The following is a 22,730-nucleotide window of genomic DNA, read 5'->3' on the forward strand; positions in this document are numbered from 1 at the left end:
AGAAAATCTTGGGATTTTCTTCCTGAACATTAAATATAATTTATCAGTGTTAATTGGAAAGCATCACTGTACTTCCCAGATGAGCTAACTTACAACAGAAAAGAGAGACCTTGGGAAGAACTAGGAAAAATGTGATACAATTTTAGAGAAGTTTAGTCTGGAGTTGTAGAGAGTTGAAAGAACTTGGTAATATCTGTATATAAAGTCATAATCAAGCTAACCTACTTATTGCAATTTCTATAACGTCCCCATGGACTTTAATCTGTGGTTACTGGATTATTTTTTTTTTTGTCAGTTATTTGAGGCTGATTGATGTAATAGTTATAAAGTTAGCAATCAGATAAACATTAGGAAAACAGTTATTTGATTTTCTTTTAAAGGATTAAAAAGAGAGCAACCATCCTTTGACAGGACCTTATAAAAGCTGTTCCTCTAAATACTTTTAAAAGAGCTGACCAATTGTACTTAGCACACTGGGAGTGTTTCTATAAGACTTTCCATTGTACCATCAAAGTCATTAATAGCTGTGCTCCTGCACAGCAAAGTCATCTTACCCATTGACCCTGAAGTGCATAATGTAGAGTAAAATGAGGTAAAAGCAAAAATATTAAAAAAATCTCAGCCCTTCCTTATAAGTCTTCACAGGTTCCACATACTCCAATAACTTGCATCTCTGGGAAATGAAAAATTGCTTCATTGCAGAAGAATGTCTATACCTATACAATAGCCTGTGTTTTTCTCTGTGAGAAACACTCCTAGCCATTACTGACAACTTGCTCAATAAAGGATTTTCATGTCTCCTTTGGTGCTAGATGTTGTCTGAGAAAAATAAACTTTCCCACATACCCAGGGTCAAACTGGGGATTCCTCTGGCTATCCTCATTTATTTTTTTCCAGCTGAGCACCACTGGCATTTTTTTCTTTGCCATGCTTCTTTCATCCTCTTATTCTTGTTTGAATTTCAACTATGCACAGTCCAGCTATCTCCACAAGTAAACTGGAATATTAAAACAACAGATAAAATTTAACTCTGATGTTCTTCAAAGTATTTATTATCTAATTATCTTTGTTTCCCTCATTCAGAAGTGAGAAATATTAATAGTGACTGCTGAGGTTTAGAAGACTCCTTTCCTAAGAAAGTAACAGAAATCATGACAGAAATAACAGAATAGATAGTTGCAGAAAGCAACACTGACATTTGAGACTTTGGATATTTCAAATTTTAAGCTTCCTATATTTGTGATAATCTGCTGTTAAAAACAGTTTAAAAGTTTTCAACCTCTGTATTGTCTTTACATTTGTGCATTTGACTTGCTCTAACTTCTATCTTTTTTTACTCTTTTTTTCCAACTGAGATACTTCATGTTAAATTGCATAAATCTGAAGCATTAAATTTGTTATTTTTTATTACATTTAACCAGTTAGTCCCCTGCTTGCAAAACAAATGTAAAAATCTATTTCAAAATGAATTGACATTGAAACCCAGGGAAATTTTACATTTAATGCTTTAATGTACGCTGAGTTTATGGGCATGCATATTGAAAGGATGCAATTATTTTAAATATCACCTATGCTTTTCTAGGTGAAGAGGCTGTGAGATTTAGTTTTCCTTGTCAACACTTAGTTAATTTTTATGAGTTGAGAACACACACTGCTGGCTGTTAGAGGGCAGAGGAAGCAACTACCAGTCTTGTCTTTCCATTCTGCTGTTGAGGAAATCAGAGGACAGGATGATCAATTTCACACTGCCATGAACTTTTCACTGGAGCGTTCCACAGTGTGGATTATTTTTATTTCATTCCCTGCTCTTTGTAAAGATTATAGCCTATATCACAAAAACATGGGCTGAGAGGGACCTCTGGAGGTCCCTGATTTCAACCTCCTGCTCATAGCAGTGCTAAGTTGAATAAAATGGTCCAGGCCCTCGTTTACAAAAGCTTTGGAAATCACAAAAAATAGAGATTCTGCAGCCCCTCTAAGCAATTTTTTTCTATTACGAAGAATATTTCCTTTGTAGCTGACAGCACTTTCCCTTATTGCCATTTCTGACTGTTGCTTCTCATGCTTTTACGGTGCACGTCTGGAACAAGTCCAGCTTTGCAAACCCCCTTCAGGCATCAGAAGACAGCAGTTAGCTGTCCTCTTTTGAACGATAAATAAGTCTGATTCCCTCATCCTCTCTTTGTCTGTCGTATGTTCAGCCTCCTGATCATCTTGCTATTCCTTCACCAGATTTTTCCATTTTGAATTTATATCTTGCATTGTCTGCGAGGCCCAAAACTGGTCTTGGGATTCCAGATATATTATTCTCAAGATGCTAAGCAAAAGAGTTAACCCCTTCCTTTGCCTGCTGGTTGTGCTGTTGCTAATTCAGCTGGATGTGTGATTAACCTCTATGGCTGCAAGGGCACTCTGCTGACTTATACTTAACTTCTACCTCAGCTTCTACAGAGCAGCAACACAGGCAGGCAATTCCCACCCTATTGCAATGGATGAAGTTATGCTTTCCCACATACATGTGAGTTTATTTGTATCAGATACAAGGAAGCTTCTGGTTTGGAAGAGTTAAGTAGATTTACAGTTAAGTTGCCATACTCTTTAAGAAAAGAGACAGTATCTCAATTTACTTTTTCTTTTTTTTTTTTTTTTTTTTTTTTTTTTTTTTTTTTTTTTTTAAGATTTTGCACTTACCAGCATTACAAGTAGATCATACAGAGTTTGTTACATATAAAGATGACCGTAGCAATTGTACATTTTTTAACTAAACATACCCTCGAGTGTTTTTGTTCAAACATTGTCTATAGTCAGATTCACATAAAGTCTTCCACTCCACCAGCCATGGGATGCAAAGCAAGAGAAGCTTCATCCTTCTGCTGTGTTTCTTAGTGGATTCCTACCATGTAGCCTTCTAGACAGTATCAATAGAAAGTAGTAAAGTAGTGTCGACAGGGATTCATACTAATGTGATTGTTCAATAACTGAAGTAGGGATAAATAAATCTTCCATATGTGTTCTGGCTTTTATTGTTTTGTTTTCAAATATTTATCTGTATCTGTTCAATTCAGCACTGAATTTATTGTCATTGGTCTGTTAGCCTGGGGATTAGAAGACTGAGGAGGGATCTAATTAGTGTTTATAGGAATCTACAGGGAGGTGGGAGGTAAATGGATGAGGCCAGGCTCTTGGTGGTGTGTAGTGATAGGACAAAAAGCAGTGGCCTAAAATGTGAACATAGGGAGTTCCATAAAAGCACGCAAAAGAACTTATTTACGGGAAGGGTGATGGAGCACTGGAACAGGTTGCCCAGAGAGGATGTGGAGTCTCCTTCTATGGAGATATTCATGACCCATCTGGATGCCTACCTGTGCAACCCATTATAGGGAACCTTGCCTTAGCAGGGAGGTTGGACTCAACAATCTCTTGAGGTCCTTTCCAACCTCAGCGATTCTGTGTATATTAACAGTGTCATTTATACTTTGAGAGTGTGTCAGCTGATGGATGAAAATAAAATCAGATTCCTTTAAATATGTGTTAGTATTTCAGACATCTTATTTAATATCAGATAAGGGCCTAATTCTATCCTGGTTATGATCTTGCTGAATGACAATTTCAGCAAGGTCACAAGTGCTTCCTATGTGTTTGTGACTGTGGGGGACTGTTTTCATATAGTATATTAGTCCTGAAAGAAATAAGTGTTCTATTTACTTTTATATAATAGGCTTCAATTCTTCCAGGAAGTCTGTTTGAAAACTATTTATGGTATTAGTATGGAAATTATATATTGCACACTAAATGGGAGTCTTGCAGCCGAGGACTATGACAGGCATCTCACTATTTTAACTATGGTAGTCCAGTTGAAAAACAACACAAAACACAGCTGGATGTAATTGTATTGAAAGACATACTTATTATGTTAATAGGGGCATGTGAATAAAATGAAACATTGTCCAGCAAAGCAAAGGTTTTCCAGCAAAGACTGAATTACTTTGGCAAGATGTTCAAATGAGGCAACCTTTTATTTTTGTTTGAATTGAAAATATGTTTGGTATTTATTCTTAAATACTGACAGATGAACTGTGGCAGCACCACAGAAACAAGAGAACTTATGTCAAGAATCAATTTAATAAATATTCTTTAATTGAGAATAAAGTATGAATTATGACCCTGAATCTTTTAGGTGCTGTAATTTGAATCACATAATGAAAACACTCTGTAGTGGTGACATATGTGCTAAGCCCCTGTTACCCTGGCTTGTGATAGTACTGTGATAATGCCTTTGACTGCCTTCCCCTGCTCAGTGAAGCTTACTGATTTTCCTGCCTGTATCATTCTGGTGCTGCTTCTGCTGTGCCACAGCAACATAACATCACCCCAAGAGGTTGTAAACAGCCAGGTTTCAGTAAGATTCTACCAGATGCTGTAGAAGTTCAGTATTGGATTGGCTTTCCTTCTAAACAGTGCAGGCATTGCCCTTCTTCCAATCCTACAAGTTTCCCAGAATTTCTTATTTTCATCGGTCTGCAGAACTTGTAAGTTACCTGGTCAAAGTGCTAGATCTGGTTATGCCAATTCATTGCTAGTGGACTTGAAATCTTTCAAAACAAGACGCCTCCGATGAGTTTTATGTTTTGTTTTGTTTTAAGACATGTTTTTAACAAACCATAACTGAAGACTAAAAAAAAACCTATAACAGTTTGTACCTTATGTAAGTGTGCCTGCTATTCAAATAGCTGCTTTCAGGGGCTGAAATACTGTTAAAAGCTCCAGTCTTCATGGCCAGCTGCTGCCATAATCCTGAAGTAGATGAAATGTTTTCTTTTTAACTTTGTATCTCAGTATACTGTCCTATGAAATTGCTTTCAGCCTTTAAATTGATTGTCATGCGGAATTTTGTACTTTTCAACCTACTGTTGAGTTTGAGAGTTACAAGCCATTCTGAGATTTAGTACTCAAATTAACTTTTGTTGCTGAATAGAAGAAATGCTACTGTGGTGAAAAAAATGTTGTTATATTTTATTTCTTTATTACATAACTAAAAGATGAAAATGTCTTTGGGTAGAGCTTTATTTCCCCTAAATAATACCAACCCAACTACAACAGCGTAGATATAATAGTGAGATGTGATTCTTGACAGTCTAATCATTGGTTAATCTAGCAACGCTCACAGAGTCAAAATATTGTTAAATCACTGTCCTTCCCTACTTTGGAAAGTCACCAGGTGAGCTGTTTCAGTGGTAATAACATTAGAAAATAGTGTGAAAGAATTTATTGCTAACAGATCTGCAGAGAAGAGCAGTGCTGAAGACAGTGTATTGAGTGCTGTAGGAAAAAGAAATAAGAAATAACAACATTTCAAATGTACCCTGCAATGGACTTATACAATTCCTCTTGTGTAACATAGATAATGTTAAATTTTATGGACATTATATTTTAATGGAAAAAAATTGTCTCAGAAAATGTGTTATTAATGCTCTGTACAAATCCTATGGAATAAGAATGCATTTGCATGCAAATGCTGCAATAAAATAGTTTTCCTGGTACATTACACAGATCCAGTCTTGATATTATCCCAGTACCTATGTATATTCTTTGTAATGAGGAACTGTTTATTCTTGAAATGTAATATGAATAAAATACATATCATTGTAATATTTACAGTTAAAAAAGTATATATTTTTTTAAATACTGCATTTAAAATCATTAAATTTAATTTATTTTAATTTTAAATTAAATTAAATTTAAAAGCTGTTATTTGAAATAGGTTTCTGGAGATAAAGTACCATTGTCCTGTTTAATGAAATGTATTTGTTTCTTGACTGTCAATATAAGAAAGATGAAAAGTTTTTTTCTGTGAAGATTTACACCTGCACCTTATCAAGCATTTTGCAGAATGATGAGGAGACATGTAGGTTGCTCTGAAAGTAATGTCTCCTATTTATTTCCATAGAAACTACAATGGATAAAAAGAGCACAATAACAATAATTATGTAGAGCAAATTCTCAGCTACAAAACACTATTTTTCTATGTAATCATCACCATTAGCTGTGCATTTTCACCAGCACTGAACAAGAGCTTGCATGCCAACAGAGGTGAACCACTGTTGCTGTTGCCACTGCTGAAAAACACCACCTGCCACCTCACTGTGCTTACAACCACTGTTTGATCTCCATAAATGTTCAGCATGCATTGATGAAGATCCAAGAATGGCATTTTTTCTGTATGAAGGAATTCAGTGACGCATCTTTGCTTCATTTGTATTTCCACGTCAGACTGCCCCTCTCCTGCTGTCTGTCACATGGCAACTATTTACATGTAATAGAATGTTGGTGGGAGGTTTCAACTTGGACTTGGTCAACTTGGTCATACTATCAACATCCACCTCTGATATCATGAGCCAACGTAATAAAACAGGAGGCATTACTTTTAGAGCAGTCCTGGTGATTTTGCCATTAGTGTGATAATAATTCCACTTTGGCAAGTAAATTCCAAATTCCACTAAAAGTAAAGCAAGACAACCTATTTTCACTAACACGTGTACTCTCACTAGAGAGTAGATTTTTTACTTCCCACTCCCAGTGGGATATCTAATCCCTTTAAAATCAATAGGTAAAACTCACCTGAGAGGATAACAATTATTAGTTGCTTCCAGAAATGAATAAAAAATGGACTTCTACAGGGAGTTTAGTACTTAAAGAAAATTATGAAAGATGAATTAAAAGAAACTAGTTCTTTCCTTTCTTTTTCTTTGAATAGCCTGGATGTGTAAACACTACTGAAGTGGATATAAAAAAGTCTTCAAGAATGAGAAATCCACATAAAACAAGAAAGGTAAGTACTGCAATTATATAAGAAGCAGGAAATTGAGGTAATTTATTGCAAGAAGTTCTGTAGTTTATTAAAAAATTTTTTATTACTGCCGCAAGGAATGAGTACATGAACATATTTTGTTACTTAATAAGGTCTTAAATTAATTACTATTTACGAATTTTCTAATGCTAAGTAAATGCTGTCACATAAGAAAGTGTTTGGAGGAATACCCAGAGATTATGAAAATAATCTTTTTTTTTTTTTGCTTATGTTATTCATGTTGTTCAGTAGTTTGAATAAATGAAAATGTTTATGTTATTAGTTAAGGAAAAATAAATGAAAAAATGCAGTGTAAACTATAACAGTAGTGCTTCTTGTGCAACCTTTAATGAAAAGGCTGCCTCTATTTTACAATTTTGCATCAAACAGATGTACAAAAACTGGACAAACTAAGCTTCATCTGCACTAGTATCCTGATACAAACTGTTTTCGGTTCTCTAGGGACATATAGGTGGAATGAAACAATATTTTCTATCGAATCCTCTTTATCATAATGTAGACTGAGTCCAACTTTAAGTGTGCCTTTTGGGGTATATTTTAGTGTCTTCAAAAGGAAACTATATTATTTTCCAACTGACTAGTTTTTCCCACTGACCTTATTCTAATAGCTGTCTTTCAGTGTCATCCCCCATGTTTGCTGTGTCATTAATATAGAGACAAAATACAAGTTGATGTTCAGTGACTTTAGGAAATTGTGTTTTTTTTGTACAGTTTATTGATACACAGAAACAAAATTTTATGTGAGCACATGATTTATTTACAGCTTCTTTAGAAGCTGGTGATCTGGAAGAAAGTCTTGAGCACTTTATCCCAGTTATGTACTGTGGGTTTATGTAGGAAATGTTGTTTAAAAGCAACTCTCATTGTTCCGTATTTTTTGCGTAGTCTGTCTATGGCTTACAAAATGACATCCGAAGTCACAGCCCTACTCACACACCAGTGCCAGAGTCTAAGCCTCCCACAGAAGATGAACTACACCAAGAGGTTTGAAAAATAACTACAAGCATTTACTTTTAAATGAACTTTTTAGGAAAGTAGGTAGTAAACCAAAAATTGTCCTACCTGGGAAGTATGTTCAGAGTAGATCTGTGAATTGCTTAGTAGACTTTTTCCTTGCATCATGTATATGGACTTAGGTATGTAATTTCTATTAAAGTTAATGAGACAAAATGTGACATGATTTATATCTCAGATGAAACAGTTGAAGGCAGTTAGAAACAGTCCAGTTGGTGGGTTCTTTGCATAGCTCAGCCCATTAGCTCCTTTAGTATTACACTCCTCAATCACTCTTCCTTTCACCACTTTGATTTGAGCTATGGGGGCACACTAACCTTTCATTGTGTGCATATATGGGTTCACACATTTATCTGTTGTTAATATTTCATTAGTCTTTCCTGAGTCATTAGAAATGGGAGAAGGTAAATGTCTGAAGAGTTAGTAGCTTTCTTCAAAAATCTAAAAAAGGCTAATTGAATTTCTTTTGATGAACCTGTAGGGAAAAATGTTGCATGTTACAATGGGTCTTTTTTCTTTTTTTATTTTTCCTCTGTATAATCTTTCTCTTTGATGGAAAATTCCATTTATTTTAGAACTACACTGATGAAGTGTTGTTTTATTTCAGATATACTTCTTTTCTGTGCCCCAGGGTAAATTACAGCCCTAATAAAAAAGTTATGGAAATAGAGCCAAGCAATGAATTACTCATAACACTCTGCTTTCCTTTCTCACAGATTAAACACTGGCAAATGCAATTAGACAGACATCGATTAAAAATGTCAAAAGTTGCAGAGAGGTAAGTATATTGTCACATCTTCTGTTTTTTCAATTAGACTGATAACTATTTGGAAAATGTCAGCATGAAATAGCTTGAAAGAAAGAGAGGCTAGAGAACTCATGTCACAGAAATAACTGAAGAGAGTTTAAGTGTGAGGTATGAATTTTTTTTTCTGATAAAAGATGGCCCAGATATTCCTGATAAATTCAAGTCACTGTAGTGGCCTCTGACCAAGTGTTCTCAAGTTTCCCCTTGCATTGACAGGGAGGCTAACTAGAAATAGGTCTGGGGTTATAGTTTGATATTTCGAAAGGGTAATCACTGACAAAGCAAGGGATCTGATTGATAGAGCTTGCTGGGTGATGAGCTCTCAGCTTGAGCAACATGGCTCTGAGCTTACATCCAACAAAAGCACATAACACCAGCAGGAATCTCTTTCCAAGTTGGAACAAAATATGCAAGTAAGGGGCTAGACACCAAACCATTCAAAAAAGCTCTTTAGAAAGTTCACCTTCAGTTTAGGTAAAGAAAATGTCTGCTGTATCTTACGGATCATGAAGTACATGGATAAAGTGAAAACTGCAGAAAGATTAAGCTGCATAAGATCAACTGAAGGAAATAAAACCAAACACATCTTCATCCTATCATATAGGTGTGTCCACATGTGTTTGCTTATATATACATATTTATGTATTCACATGCATTGTGTTCTGCTTGCTGAACAGTAGAGATTATGGACTGAGTACACTGTAAGCAGTAAACAACAAGAAGTAATATTTTTCCTCACTTTTCAATGATTTTCAATAATTATTAGGCAAAAAGAAAGTGGGAATTAGAACATGGGAGACGTAAAGTAACAGAACACAACATAAAGAAGTTTTTGGTTTGTTCATGGGATTCAGACCTATTCGTGAACCCTGAAGTTTTTTGAAAAAAACAACTTTGTGGTTTTTGGGGATATTTTTGGACATATTAGGAAAGTTTGTAATTTATTTTATTTCAGCTCTTGGTAAGAAAGCCTCGAAGCATGCTCTTTCCTCAAGGATCCACAAGTTCAGCGTTAATGGAATCATTAATTTTTTTAAAGCATAGCAAACATATTTTAGCTTGAGCTTGTAGGTTGTTTTGGAATGTACATGTACCTGGTTACAGCGGTTTGGTTGAGGCACAGTAGCTTCTTGACTGGATAACACAATAAGGTTTTCTCTCCTCCTGACATGACAAATGTTTGATGCTCTTGTTTTCCTAGTCTATTAGCTTATACAGAGCAGTATTTGGAATATGATCCTTTTCTTGTGCCCCCTGATCCCTCAAACCCTTGGATATCTGATGACACCACTTTCTGGGAACTGGAGGCAAGGTATATATTTTTCCTTTGTCTTTTGGGTGAAGGGTGCTTAGCAGGCTTCTCTTGAAATGTGAAAGTTTCAGGCAGAAAGAGGCATTGAAGGAAAATACTGAAGCAAAAGTAAATGCAATATCCTTTTGGTCTTTCTAGCTTCAGAAGATGTGAAGAGCTATGGATTAATAAATCTATGTAAAGTTACTGTAACCAGTCTATAGGATTCCAGTGTGGGGAAAAAAACATGACTTTTTGAAATCTGGTAACATTTGCTAGTTGGAAGTCCTTTTTCTTCTGCAAAAGTGAATGCATTTTATCTTCATCCTGTCTGAGCAATAACAGCCTGGTTACTCATTGCTGAACTTTGCACTGATGTGAGCAATCTGGAAAGTGAGAAATTTCTGGCTGAGCTCTAGGATTTTATCTGCTATATTCTGTACATAGAGCACTAAAACACTGAAGTATTGCTGATTGTGGGTTTTATTGCTTCCTTTCCTGTAGCAAAGAGCCAGGACAGCAGAGGGTGAAACGATGGGGATTTGGCATGGATGAAGCTTTGAAAGACCCTGTGGGAAGAGAGCAATTTCTCAAGTTTCTGGAGTCTGAATTCAGTTCAGAAAATTTAAGGTGAAATACTTTATGTTTTAGTAGCTCCTAAGATACTTCTTATTTTCTTATTAATATTTTCGGATGACATATTCTTTCTTGATTTCAATCCCATCAAAAGTTATCTTGTGTCTTATGTTTTGGAGTCAATTCATGTGAATTGCTGCCGGTTTTTATATTTAGGTTGAGAGAAAAACTAATATAATTAGCAGAGACTCGCATGAAATGGTCTCCTATTCATATTCAACTTTTGGTCCAAATACCCACATAAAAGACTTTCTCTCAGCTCATTCTATTATACAGCATTAAAACACTGACCCACTTAAAACCTATTCAGTAGCTTTTATTATGTTTGGTTTTATGAAAAAAAGTAAAGTTTTAAAGAAAATTTGTTAAAAAAAAATAGATAAAGTATTTAGAAATAAAAGTTAAAACTTTCACTGTTGGTCCCGTTTATGTGGATTCTTGGTCTCTTGAAAAGAGACCTCCACGAAGATCATATGGATCAGACACAGAAGTAATGTGATGTTCACCTTTCAAATTCCTTACTAATTGCAAAATGCAAATTTGTTTTTAGTGTATGAATCTTAAATCACACATGTATATAAGCAGTATTATTTCAAAAAGATTATTCAAAGAACTATTCCAAATATTTCAAGAGAAATATTCTTTGACTTAAAGAAATAGTATTCCTTCCATTGGCTTTCAGCATATCTAGTATTGCTGTTCTGAGGAAGTCTTATGGTAGGGATTACTTCAGAGGAACCAATAGCAGTATTTTGACTGATGAGTCAGACTGTATATAGCACATAAGCATGTATGCCACTATTTTCTCTATGTTCCATCTTGTCAAATGTCATCTGTACCACTTCTCATTCACCAATAGCATAAGGAATATAAAATCCTATTTACTTACATTACAAAACTTAGAAAATTCCTGAACCTCATTTTTGTGTGTGTGTGTGCCTGCACTTAGTCCTAAGCGGTGCAGTATAACCTTTCCTTTTCCTTTACATAGCATTAGAGTTTCCTTTACATAACATTTTACAAGAGGCATTTAGCACTTTGTGGTGTTGGTTTCTTAAATGCTCAGTAATTGCACAAACCTCCTTGTTGTTAATTTAGGATTAACTGCGGAATAACTAGGGATGGATTTCTCTAAGTTGCTGACCATGTTCATACTTTGAACTTTGCATCACAAGTATATATTATGTACTCTATACCTTATATTTCCCAAATGACTTTTTTTGACTTTATCTCTCTGGAAATATAGCTCAAACATGGAAATATAGCCTGATTTCCATGCTGATAAGTTCATTAGTGACATATAAAGATTTTTTGTTAATTAACAAATCCAGTGATGAACTCAGCATGATACCTAAAGAGGGAAAAAATCGTTTTTTCACTCACAAAACATCCTGGCAATTCCTTACGCAGAGCAGCTGTTCAAACATAAACCTATCCAGCCTGGTATGTACTGCAGTTTCAGTGTGTTTCTGTGATTCATTTGTCTTTCTGCCAACTACAGTGTTACCCACATAATCCCCAGCTCTTTTCTCTAATCCTATTTACAACACTAACCACAGGCAAACTGCAAGTGACTGATCCAGAAAAATACACTAGAGAAATTTGTTCAGAGCTGATTCCTTGACATGCCATCTTCTCTTCCATCTCTCTAGATTTTTACATTGGTATTATAAAATACCTAACAGCAGCAGTGAATATGAGCTTAAAGGCTTCATTGGGAAGAATCAGGCAGAGGATCAAATTCTTACTTTAAAGGGGCTTTCTGTGATATTAACTGAAAACTGTCTCACAAGCTCTGAATTATATTTATGCGTTCTCAAACTGGGGAAATCAATCCACAGTTAAGCTCAAACAGTAAAATCAGGTTACAAAGCATGAATTTGTAAGGCTCATTGCATATGAGAATAAAAATATTACAGGTCACACTAAGAGAAATTAAAAGCATTTGGGGCATGGTGGTTTCAAGCGTTATTATTAGAAAAACCTTAAATTTAAAAGACTACCTGTTCGTTTGCTCAGTTATTAACCACACTACAGCAATTTGTTTTTTCTTATTTTTGAATTTGACAGCCACCTTGAACAAAATGTTTATTTCCATTCACTCTTCCTACTGCAACAGTGTGAATTCAAGTCAGTAGCTAGCTCTTATCCTTCTACAGTCATAATCAGTAAGTGCCATTAAACTCAAGGGAGGTAATACAGCTGGGACTGTGGATTCAAGTTACCCAGTACAGTACAAGAGATACTCAAACACTACAGAGAGAATCTAATTGATTAGAATTCTTATACCTCACTTCAAAACAAACAATCACAAAAGCCTGAAATGTGAATCAGTTGTTAAGTCTACGATATACAGCATTTGTATTCAAGTGTAATTGTCTAAGTAGTTAAATGTCCCAGTATTACTGTTTCATTGACTTGAACTGAGAGTGCCTAAACTGGCTGAGAACCTGAGTCTTAGAGGATATAGATTGCGTTTTGAGAAACAGAACAGGGATAAAGAAACTTGAGTCATGAGTTAAAACTAAGAACTGTGCAATCAAGGAGAATGCAATCAGAACTCACTTCTTTTTTTCTGTCCCTCTCTGTTGTTTTTCTTTCTTTGCCCATAAATTGGAATTAATAGTATTTCCCTCTCCAGGGGTGTTGTGAAGGGTAGCAAAGGAATGCTCCTTCTGAGGGAGATATTGAGTAAAACTGTAAGCCATCTCATGAATCTAGTTCTGCTTGATCATTTAGCAGTGAGCTCTTCAGAAAGCCCGATAAGGTTTATCAGCATGGCAGCTTAATTGCAATGTGATTGAGTTTTACTAACAGCCAGAATGGATTCTTCATTCACCTAACATATCTACGAGTTGTAATCTCTCCTTATCATGCAGCTGTTTTGAATGCATCACTTTGCATACAGTTCAATACAAGAGAGCAAACAGCTGAAGTTTGGATAATTTATAAAAATTCCCACTGCCTATTACAAACATGGTTACCAATATTCAGAATTCATGAGACTTAAGTTTTGGCATGATCCAGTGCTACTGAGTTCAGTTGCAAGGTAGTTCAAGCATGGGAAAGGAGATTTTCAAAGAGTAACCTAGTGAAAAGAATCTTACGGAAATGTGGCACCTGGAAACTGAATTTCTTCACCTCTGTAGAAAATTTCCATTCCTCTCCCTACCCTTCTTTTGTCTTCATGCTGCAGAATTTTTTGGAAAAATAGCATTCGTGTGAACTGTACGTTTGCTCCTACGTGGTTGTTTTGTAGGATTTACCAACGATTGGAAGATCTAAATAATTTCAGTGCTGCCAATCTGAAAACCTATCACAGTCTATTATTCAGTACTGCAGTAGGGGTGATCTCCAAAGTTGCAAAAGCCTCACAGGTTAATGAATGGAGGACAGTGACAGAGCATCTTCCCTGATACACAGAAGCAAAAGCCACTGGACCTGTTGCCCTTTCCTTTGACCCTCATTTACTATCTTCCATATTGAATGAACAAGTTAAGGAAAAGAGGCACTGAGTTCTGTCTGTTCAGAGAAAGGAAAGGGACTGAGAAATTAGTTAAATTAAGTTTTCTTTAAGTGTTTTCTCCTGATGAAGTTGGATGTGCTCAGACCTCTGCAAGCTGAGATTGTGTGAAATTTTTATCATGGACTCCTAAATTGCTGTAAAAATGTTCTACACTGGAAATAGATGCTGTGATTATGTCCTATAAAATAAATGAATTAAAAAGTATTACCAAAATGTGTAATTTTTGCCCACAGATTGTTTCAGTCATAGTGCTTAATTTTATGTTTTATTTACTCCAGGGTACTGGTAATTTTTTTAATTACAGCATGACAGTACTTTTCTAGAGCACTAGGGGGAAAATGGTGCAAGAAGCAAAGTTCTTTTTCTTAATCCAGCTTGTTTCTTCTTTTGTCACTCTTTGTTATTGATGACCAGTCTTCACTAACAGGGAAGTTATAAATGTATGATGAACAATTAACTGTACTTGATAGTGTAGCAAATCTGAACAGAAGCATTGGTAGCTGCACTTTCTTTGAGGCACTGCTAGTGTTTATAACTCATACCGTTGATTATGAGACCTTGTTCTAAGTGCTAATGTGGCCAAAATGTAATCTTTGAGGCTGAAATTACCTGTGCTTTACTTCTGTTTCAGTCAGAAGTGTAAACTCCCAAGTCCCCAAAATATTGTAATTTCTGCAGATCAGAAGACACTAGTTGCCAGATTTAATTCCCTCCCATTTTTTTGAAGAACTCTTGTGCTACTATATTTGAAGTTTGAAGTTATATTTGGCAAGCAGGTGGTTTCTAGGAGTCAAAAAGTAATCTTTCATGCAGCCAGAAAAAAATGCTAGCTGTTTTTTTCAATGCAGTTTGTTAATGTCTTGCTGAAAGTGCTGAGGTCTGTCTCTGACCTGTTGTGACACATACATGGGTTGCAAAGCCCATGGAAAACCCACCTTGCTTTCTCAATGTTGCTTAATTCTCACACATTTGTTGAGAATCACTGCAGCTTTTTTCCTCTGTCTGTGTTCTTATGTTGCTATGTGCTAAATATAACTGATTAGCTTAATCTGGGATCTGCTGTTGGCTGCCTCAGTCATTTAGGTCAGTTAATGGGACAGAAGCTGGGATGCAGCTGTGCTATTTATCTGGCACGGCCACCCACACTTTGAAAGTTTTCCAGCTGGAGGACGTAAGCCCCAGATGTCTTTCAACATGTGTCCTATCATGTTATGTGGCTGGAGGTACAATTCTCATGCTATACACTCTCACTCAGCCATACATCTGGCTTGTGACCCAGTATGACACAGCCTAAATGCTGGGATGAGCAAAGCAGCAAGGTTTATACCCTGACCCTCAGACTGTCTATTCAAATGGTACTGAGCATCCTCTAGCGAGGGTCTCCATGACTGAAGCTAACCTACATGAACAGGATTTTCAAGTTTCATTCAAGGAAAGAGACAAAGCTCTAGTTCCTTCTGTGAAATGTAGAACCAAGTCTGTGCATAGATTTGTCCAGAAAATGCACTTGGAATTCCCTCTATCCTCTCTTCCCCTTTCGTGTATTTACTGTTGCAGACATACCCTTTGCTACTGGAGTTTTACCTTGCTCTAATCACAGCCCGCAAGGCAGAGGTATAAAAGCAGACAGGTGCATCTTTTTGAGGCCTCTGCCGAGATCTTGCAGAATCCATTTCCACTTCCTTCAATAATCTGTGCTTTTGGTAGCCATGTGATACTCAGAAATGTTATTTTAGAAAATGCAAGATGTGGCAGCCTCATTTTTGGCTTTTCCTAATTTTGCATATTTGACTTTAACTCTTATGTGGGAGGAGGGTAAGCATTTTTTCTTAAACACAGATTAAGAAATTGAAAAGTAGATTAAATTAGGGAACTCGGTTTTGGCTGTGAATAAGCTGCTTAGATGGAGCATGCTGCAGAAATCAGCATTTTCTTCATGCTTTTAAAGTGTTTTCTATATTTAGAGCCTCATATTTCCAATAGAGCTTTTAAATGCTAATGTTAGAAGGGTGGAATAAAATTAATTTATTGAAAATCTGATGTTGAGCCTCTAAGAATGTATCTATGCAACCTTGCTGTTCCATATTGGAAGCTTCATGTTTACTCAAAGAAGTCCAATTTATCTCCCATCTATTTTCCCATAATTGAGTATAACCTACTGTATGGAAACAGTTCACTTGAGAAAGAAAATAGCATCCTAAGGCATACTTGTAGTGACTTCCAGAGATACTGGCAGTCATATAAAGGAACAAACAAGAATGTGACAGCTTTGAGCTAGATACTCAGGCTGTCTGCAGGGTGATAGAAAATGTATGTTTACAAAGAACATCCTTCTCTTTCATTTTTCTGTTCCTTACCTGACTTTGATACACATGAGTAATCAGTCAGTCCCAGAAGATGCATATAAAGGGGTTGGCACTGCAGGATATGCACTTTTAGATGCAAATATTAAAAGTAGCTTAAAGAAACCAAAGTAGGTTGCCCAAATTTGACAGAGTGAACTGAGTTAAAGTTTCTGAGCTGTGCCGTTTTAAAACTTGAGTTATGAGGCCTTTATACATACTGCATTGCCGTCAGATTCCCAGAATATATCTGTGGGCTTTGTGCAGAACTGTTTTCAATTCATACTGCGGATCACACAGATAAGTGGTTCTACTCAGAATATTTGAAACTAAAGTTTTTTTCTGTGTTGGCACAGACTCTGTGACCTTGGAGAAAACACTGTACATTATTAATGTATTTGCGAAACTGGGACAATATTACTTCTTTATCTCTTGGAGAATTTTATGGGATTAACAGGCTGAGAGGCTGTGTGTAAATACCATGCAACTGGAAGGTGCAGAAGTGCCTAAAATAGTCAGCTTGGTACTGTGACACTGACTGTAGTGGCTTGGAACCCATGAGCACGGGCTCCTTCCACCCAGCACACTATAAAGCAGTTTTGAAACAGAACTGAAGGATTAATTGCTGCCCAGAAGGTAAATTATCTCAACTGAAGAATGTGTCATAAGAGGAATACTCTAAGTTTTTCTTTAAAGTGCTTTACTGTCTCTTATGATTTGTTGCAGTAACTATAATATGACTTGGACTTAGTGTGGTATTATTTCATTTACCTGAACACCCATTCACAGTTCCTCTCTCCAACCATTCACTCTTGGACAAAGCTAGGAGATTTCAGTTTGATTTTATGTTTTAAGCAGGATTGAACCACATTTTAAAGGTCCACCTAAATTAGCTGTCAGCCTTGTAAAAATCTGACTTGTTTCACACACATCAGCCGACCTGTTTCATAGAGCCAACCATATCAAAACAATACTGAAAAGTTGTATCTTTTGCAGTGGTTGCATATGTAACATGATAAAAATCATACTTTAATTGAGCTCTCTGAGGAAAAAAAACACAACTGTGTAAGGGTTCTGTAGTGTACATAAGCATGACATCCTGATTTAATTTAATTGAATTTTGTGCAGTGAGAGTTCTAATAGCTGTAAGAGAGGTAACAATAAAGAGCTCCTAATAGGAAATAACAACAGAATAACAAAGTTCATAGCTAGCTGGCTGTGATCACAGCTCGATCAAGCCCATTCTAGTGATCCTTCTCTAGAATGAGAAGGATGACTGTCACTGTGGTTGCCTGATGCTGGTTTGCTCTGCAGCAGGAAAATGGGTGCTTCTGTTCAACGCTGCAGTTAAAAAAAAAAAGTTTAGAAATGCAATACTGAACAAATAAATGAAATTATAGAAATGCTTTTCTTTTACATACATAATTTATGGAGTAAAAGTAGGAAAATTGTCAATACAGTTATTTAGCTGATAGCTTAGCAGGACTCAGATTTACATAGACATCAGGAGCATGAGTTCTTATTAGCTTCTGAAGGAATGTCAAAAAGCAATAGGTTTATAAGTGATGTAAGACTTTGTGACTCAGGTGAAATGAAATCTCAGTTTAATTCCAGTTAAATGAAAACCTCCTAAGAAAGCTACACATACATAAGAAATGAAGCATTTCTCACCTCTCTTGTCTAGGCTTGTAATTGCTTTTTATGGCAGTTGGATTGCCTGACATGGCACCAGTCTTGATCCCAGAATAAATTGATAGATTTTACCTATTTTCACACGTTCTATATGAAACCTGTAGTTACCTTACTCTTTTTTTTAAGAGCAAAGAAAACTATTACCATTTCATTAGTGATTATATTGAGCTGGAAGTCAAGATGATGTGTTGTGCCATAGGTTCTGGTTAGCAGTAGAAGACCTGAAGAAGAGGCCTATCCGTGAAGTTCCTGCTCGTGTCCAAGAAATCTGGCAAGAATTTCTTGCTCCAGGTGCACCCAGTGCCATCAATCTAGATTCAAAAAGTTATGACAAAACCACGCAGAATGTAAAAGACCCTGGAAGATACACATTTGAAGATGCTCAGGTCAGTTTGCAATTCTTTTTATGGAAATCTGAAACAGAATATTGGCTACTGAGATGCATATGCATAAAATAAGATATATTTGAGAATTAAACAGTAATGTTCTGTGTTCCAAACCGATATTTTGGAAATTCAAATGTGTAACATTTATTTGCATCTGGATGCTTCAAGCTCAAAAAAGGGATAGGTTAGATATAAGGAAGAAAGTCTTTTACAGTTAAGATGGTGAGGCACTGGAACAGGTTGCCCAGTGATGTGGTTAATGCTCCATCCCTGGACGCTTTCAAGGTGAGGCTGGATCAGGCCCTGGGCCACCTGATCTAGCTGTGCATGTCCCTGTTCATTGCAGGGGAGTTAGACTAGATGGCCTTTAAAGGTCCCTTTGAACTCTAAGGATTCTATGAGTCTATGATTCTGTGATTAATTCTGTTGATGAAACTTCTGTGTCCGGAGTCTTCAACTGGGTTTGATATGCATCAATTTCTAGTTCTCAAGATCTGCCTGTGAAGGACTTCCCTTGATACATACTCAGTGTCTTTTCTCTCAGTGCTCATCCAAAACTGCTGCTGTCATTTATAATAGTGAGGCTTCTCATCACGAAGAAAATCTGACTCATGAGAAAAAAATGATAGTGGCTTATGCAGAAATATCATATTCCATGGATGTTGTATTAAATTATCATCTACAGAACATCCTAAGGATGTATTCTTTGATAAGCAGCATAATAGGAGTAAAGAACAGTCTGTAAATGTCTTATCTGGCTTTTGGGGATTTGACTTAGTACATTTTTGAATACCATAATCAAAAGATACTTTCAATCAGAGCTAGGTTATGAAGATGCTTACTTTTTGGGATGGGAGCATAAGTTAAAACAAAGCAGTAAAATACAAATTTCTGTTTTCCTCAGGGGAAAAAAAATAAAACTGAAAAACAAAAATCCCCCCCACCCGCCAAAAAAAACCAAAAAACCCAAAAACAAAAAACCCAAGCACCTAAATGGTAAATGAAATTTCATTTGACTCATAGCTTAATATTTTGTACTTGAAGACTTCTGAGAAATACAACAGAAATAACTTGTTTCACAATAAAAGCTGTAGAACTACTCCTGCCCTCCCTTTTTCATAAGCAGCCTAGTGATGAAAATTTAATTATTAATACAAAGTGAAATGGTGTCAAAAGGAGAGATTGAGATCATATCCCTACAGAATTTTCTACAGCTTAATTATTAGGACATCAACTTGGAAGCCAGGAGATACTGTTCTAAGACCCTCAAAGCAGAAAGGAAATTGAATCTGACAATCTTTCTGCTTTTTGGGAAAGTGCCTCTGCCCTAAGTAGGAAGACAAATAATTCTACCATTATAAAAAGAAAGAAAATTTGTGTGCTCTCATATTGCTGTTATAATAGCAACCTATGATGAAACAATAATATTGTCATTAAACACTATATCATTCATAGTGATTTTAATGAGCCAAACAAGTGGGTGTTGCTTACATATACTGAGCCACTGGAGATTTAGGAATTTAGCATACAGCAAAAACAAGTTGCACAAATAAAAGCTCTAGCAAGTTCAGAGGTTGAAAGGAAAATACTTTTTTGCAATTGAGTCAGAAAACGAAAATTTAGTTCCTTGCCAGCATCCAATTTTTGTTTCATAAAAATAAGTGTAAAGTTTCAACATAATTTTACTTCCAGATTTACTTTTTTTTTTTTTTTTTTTTTTTCCTTTTTTGTCCCCTTCAGTTTCTGAAAGAGGTAAAGTATGCTGTCCATATTCAATAAAGCATTTTTTTTCCTGCATTCAGGCTTCTATGTATTTGATGCAGTTCAGCATACAGCTCGAGCCAGGAAGGATCCATTTTGCAGAGTAAAAGGGGCAAGCCCAACTCCAGCTTGATGCTTTAGCACCTCTCATATTTGTGCCCCACCTGCAGTGGCAGAGTTCAGCCAGTAATGGAGCTCTGCCTCTTGGGAAAGGGACCACTAACAACTCATTTTTGGCAGACATCAAGTCATTTAATTGTGCTTTAAAATGCTTTGAAAAGCATTTCTGGACTTGAAAGATGGTACTGTGGGATTCCATATCAAATGAGAGTGACACAAAAGTAAAAATAGACCAATTGTGCTAAATAATATCCATCCTCAATTTCCGACTTATTGTACACTAACAATATTAATGCAACCTAATTTAGTCTTGTTTTTATAGATTTTTGCACAGATATAGCATTTTAATGCCCATCGTCAGTGATATGTACGTCAGTACCAGGGTCCCTTCTGCTCTCAGTTGCCTGAATCAGCTGCTCTTGTATAAACTGAATGGAATTAAAACTCCCCAAATGAACAAGCCTGAGTTCTGACTGTATGCCAGAACTTCTTGGCTTAGTGTGGGAAGCACAATGAAAGGCACTTAGAATCATTCTCTAGAGTTTCTAACAAATCAAAGATTAAAAAAATAAGCTTTAATTTTACATCACTATAATTTTAATTTGGTGGGTTTTTTTCTGTTCATTAATTGCATGCAGTACCAACCTCAAAAACAGTATTTACTGTAGAGTTTATTGTTTCCTGTTTGCTCTGCTAAAGTTTCCTGTGGTAGAAGGTAGGGCTTAAGTGAAAAAGAAAATGGAAACAGCTAACACAGTGCAGAACATTTCTTAAAATACTTTTGTGAGAATATTTCCTGTTCAGATCGCTTTTTCTAAAAATTCCTCTTCTAACATTGTAACTGGAATGAGATTATAAAATGTTTTACGTTGTAGATTTTTAGTGAGTTTTTTTTTTCCATTTGTTTCCTTGTTTATTTTGATTAATTTATTTTAAAGTGATGAGAATGTTGAGAAGAAAAGCTCTATAAACTGCCTGTGTCACTTCTTTCTCCATTAGTGCTATCAAATTTTTATATGTCTCTGAAGAATAAATATCTTGAAAATTCGATTAGCCTGGAACTGTTTTTCAGTTTGCATGTGCATTTTCCTTTTTATATTATCAGCTGGGTAGCAGAATAAACATCTCTCAAATAATGCTTCCAAGAGTAGCCAGGGGACACCCTCTCTAGGTTAAGCACTTATCTGTAGTGCTAAATTAGAAACCTACCACCTTTTCAAGCATATCAAGTCAGAAAAGCATCTCCAGAAACAAGCTGAGAAAATCTGATGGGAAAGGATTTGAGTTAAGCAACGTGGTCGCTTAACTGAACTGACTGATGTAAGGAAGGTTTCAAACTGGGCTTTAAGATAGAACTAAGTTATAAATTCTCAGAAAAAATAATTCTGTAAGAAAATAGGGACAGTAAGTTTAAGGAAGGTGTGCTATATCCTTTATATGTAACAAATAAGTGGAATTTCTGGTTTAATGAAGGAAAGCAACTCATCTTCAGCTGAGGAACTGTAACCTCAGCTAACCTTACCTCATAACACTGCCTATTCTAAGTAGTGGTAGCTGGCTAAAGATATACAACTGCCTCCTGTTTTACCTATATCTTCTTTTGTGGGAGTAACAACACTTTCTTTTCCTTTCAGGAGCACATTTACAAACTGATGAAAAGTGATTCTTACCCTCGTTTTATACGATCCAGTGCCTACCAGGAGCTGCTACAGGCCAAGAAAAAGGTATTGGTCCATCTTGCCTTTGTCTTGCCACTGTGCAAAGCGGTGGTTATGTTTGCAACAATACTCAGTCTTCTCTCCCCTGTGCCAGTGCAACTGGATATCTGGTAGGTGACCAACTTGGCGTATTTGGAGGGTCACATATACACAGGAATTCAATATACATATATGTGTATATATCTGCATGTGGGCATGTTGCAATAAGTTATTCTAGCAAAACGTATTTTTATTTTTACATCCCATATTGTACTGTTTTCTCTGTTATGAAGCACCTTAAATTGCAAAGTGCTTTACAAATTCATTAAAAAATAAAATAAAATCCCAGAAGAATAGTCTTTCATGTTTGCAAGTTTGCTTATGTAATAACTGTTGTTCTCTTTATTCCACCTGTAAAATCGACAGAATGTGTTTAGAAACAGTCTCACTCATATGAATAACTTCTGATTCCAACTATAAAAATAGGGGCTTCCTAATCCTATTTCTTTCCCTATTATTACATGAATAGTTTCAAACAGATCAGAAATATGAATTGAAAGACTGATCATGTCACACTTGTACAATCAGA

At 36.0% G+C, this 22,730-nt stretch overlaps 1 protein-coding gene across 13 annotated transcripts in view; it reads left to right on the top strand.

Annotated features, from left to right (window-relative positions):
* RGS7 (regulator of G protein signaling 7) overlaps positions 1 to 22,730 on the top strand; it is a gene marked incomplete at both ends in the record, with an annotated part of 229,393 nt that overhangs the window by 181,392 nt on the left and 25,271 nt on the right. For 10 of the 13 annotated variants that reach the window (XM_079550167.1, XM_079550168.1, XM_079550170.1 and 7 more), the window contains 7 exons: positions 6,755 to 6,829; positions 7,754 to 7,852; positions 8,599 to 8,660; positions 9,892 to 10,002; positions 10,486 to 10,611; positions 18,377 to 18,563; positions 22,079 to 22,168. In XM_079550167.1, the coding sequence (XP_079406293.1) occupies positions 6,755 to 6,829; positions 7,754 to 7,852; positions 8,599 to 8,660; positions 9,892 to 10,002; positions 10,486 to 10,611; positions 18,377 to 18,563; positions 22,079 to 22,168 (750 nt within the window). The remainder of the gene's footprint in view (positions 1 to 6,754; positions 6,830 to 7,753; positions 7,853 to 8,598; positions 8,661 to 9,891; positions 10,003 to 10,485; positions 10,612 to 18,376; positions 18,564 to 22,078; positions 22,169 to 22,730) is intronic. The other 3 variants (XM_079550164.1, XM_079550175.1, XM_079550173.1) reach the window with 2 other exon arrangements.

The sequence above is a fragment of the Tetrao urogallus genome (genome assembly GCF_951394365.1).
Source record: "Tetrao urogallus genome assembly, chromosome: 2".
Classification (NCBI taxonomy): domain Eukaryota; kingdom Metazoa; phylum Chordata; class Aves; order Galliformes; family Phasianidae; genus Tetrao; species Tetrao urogallus.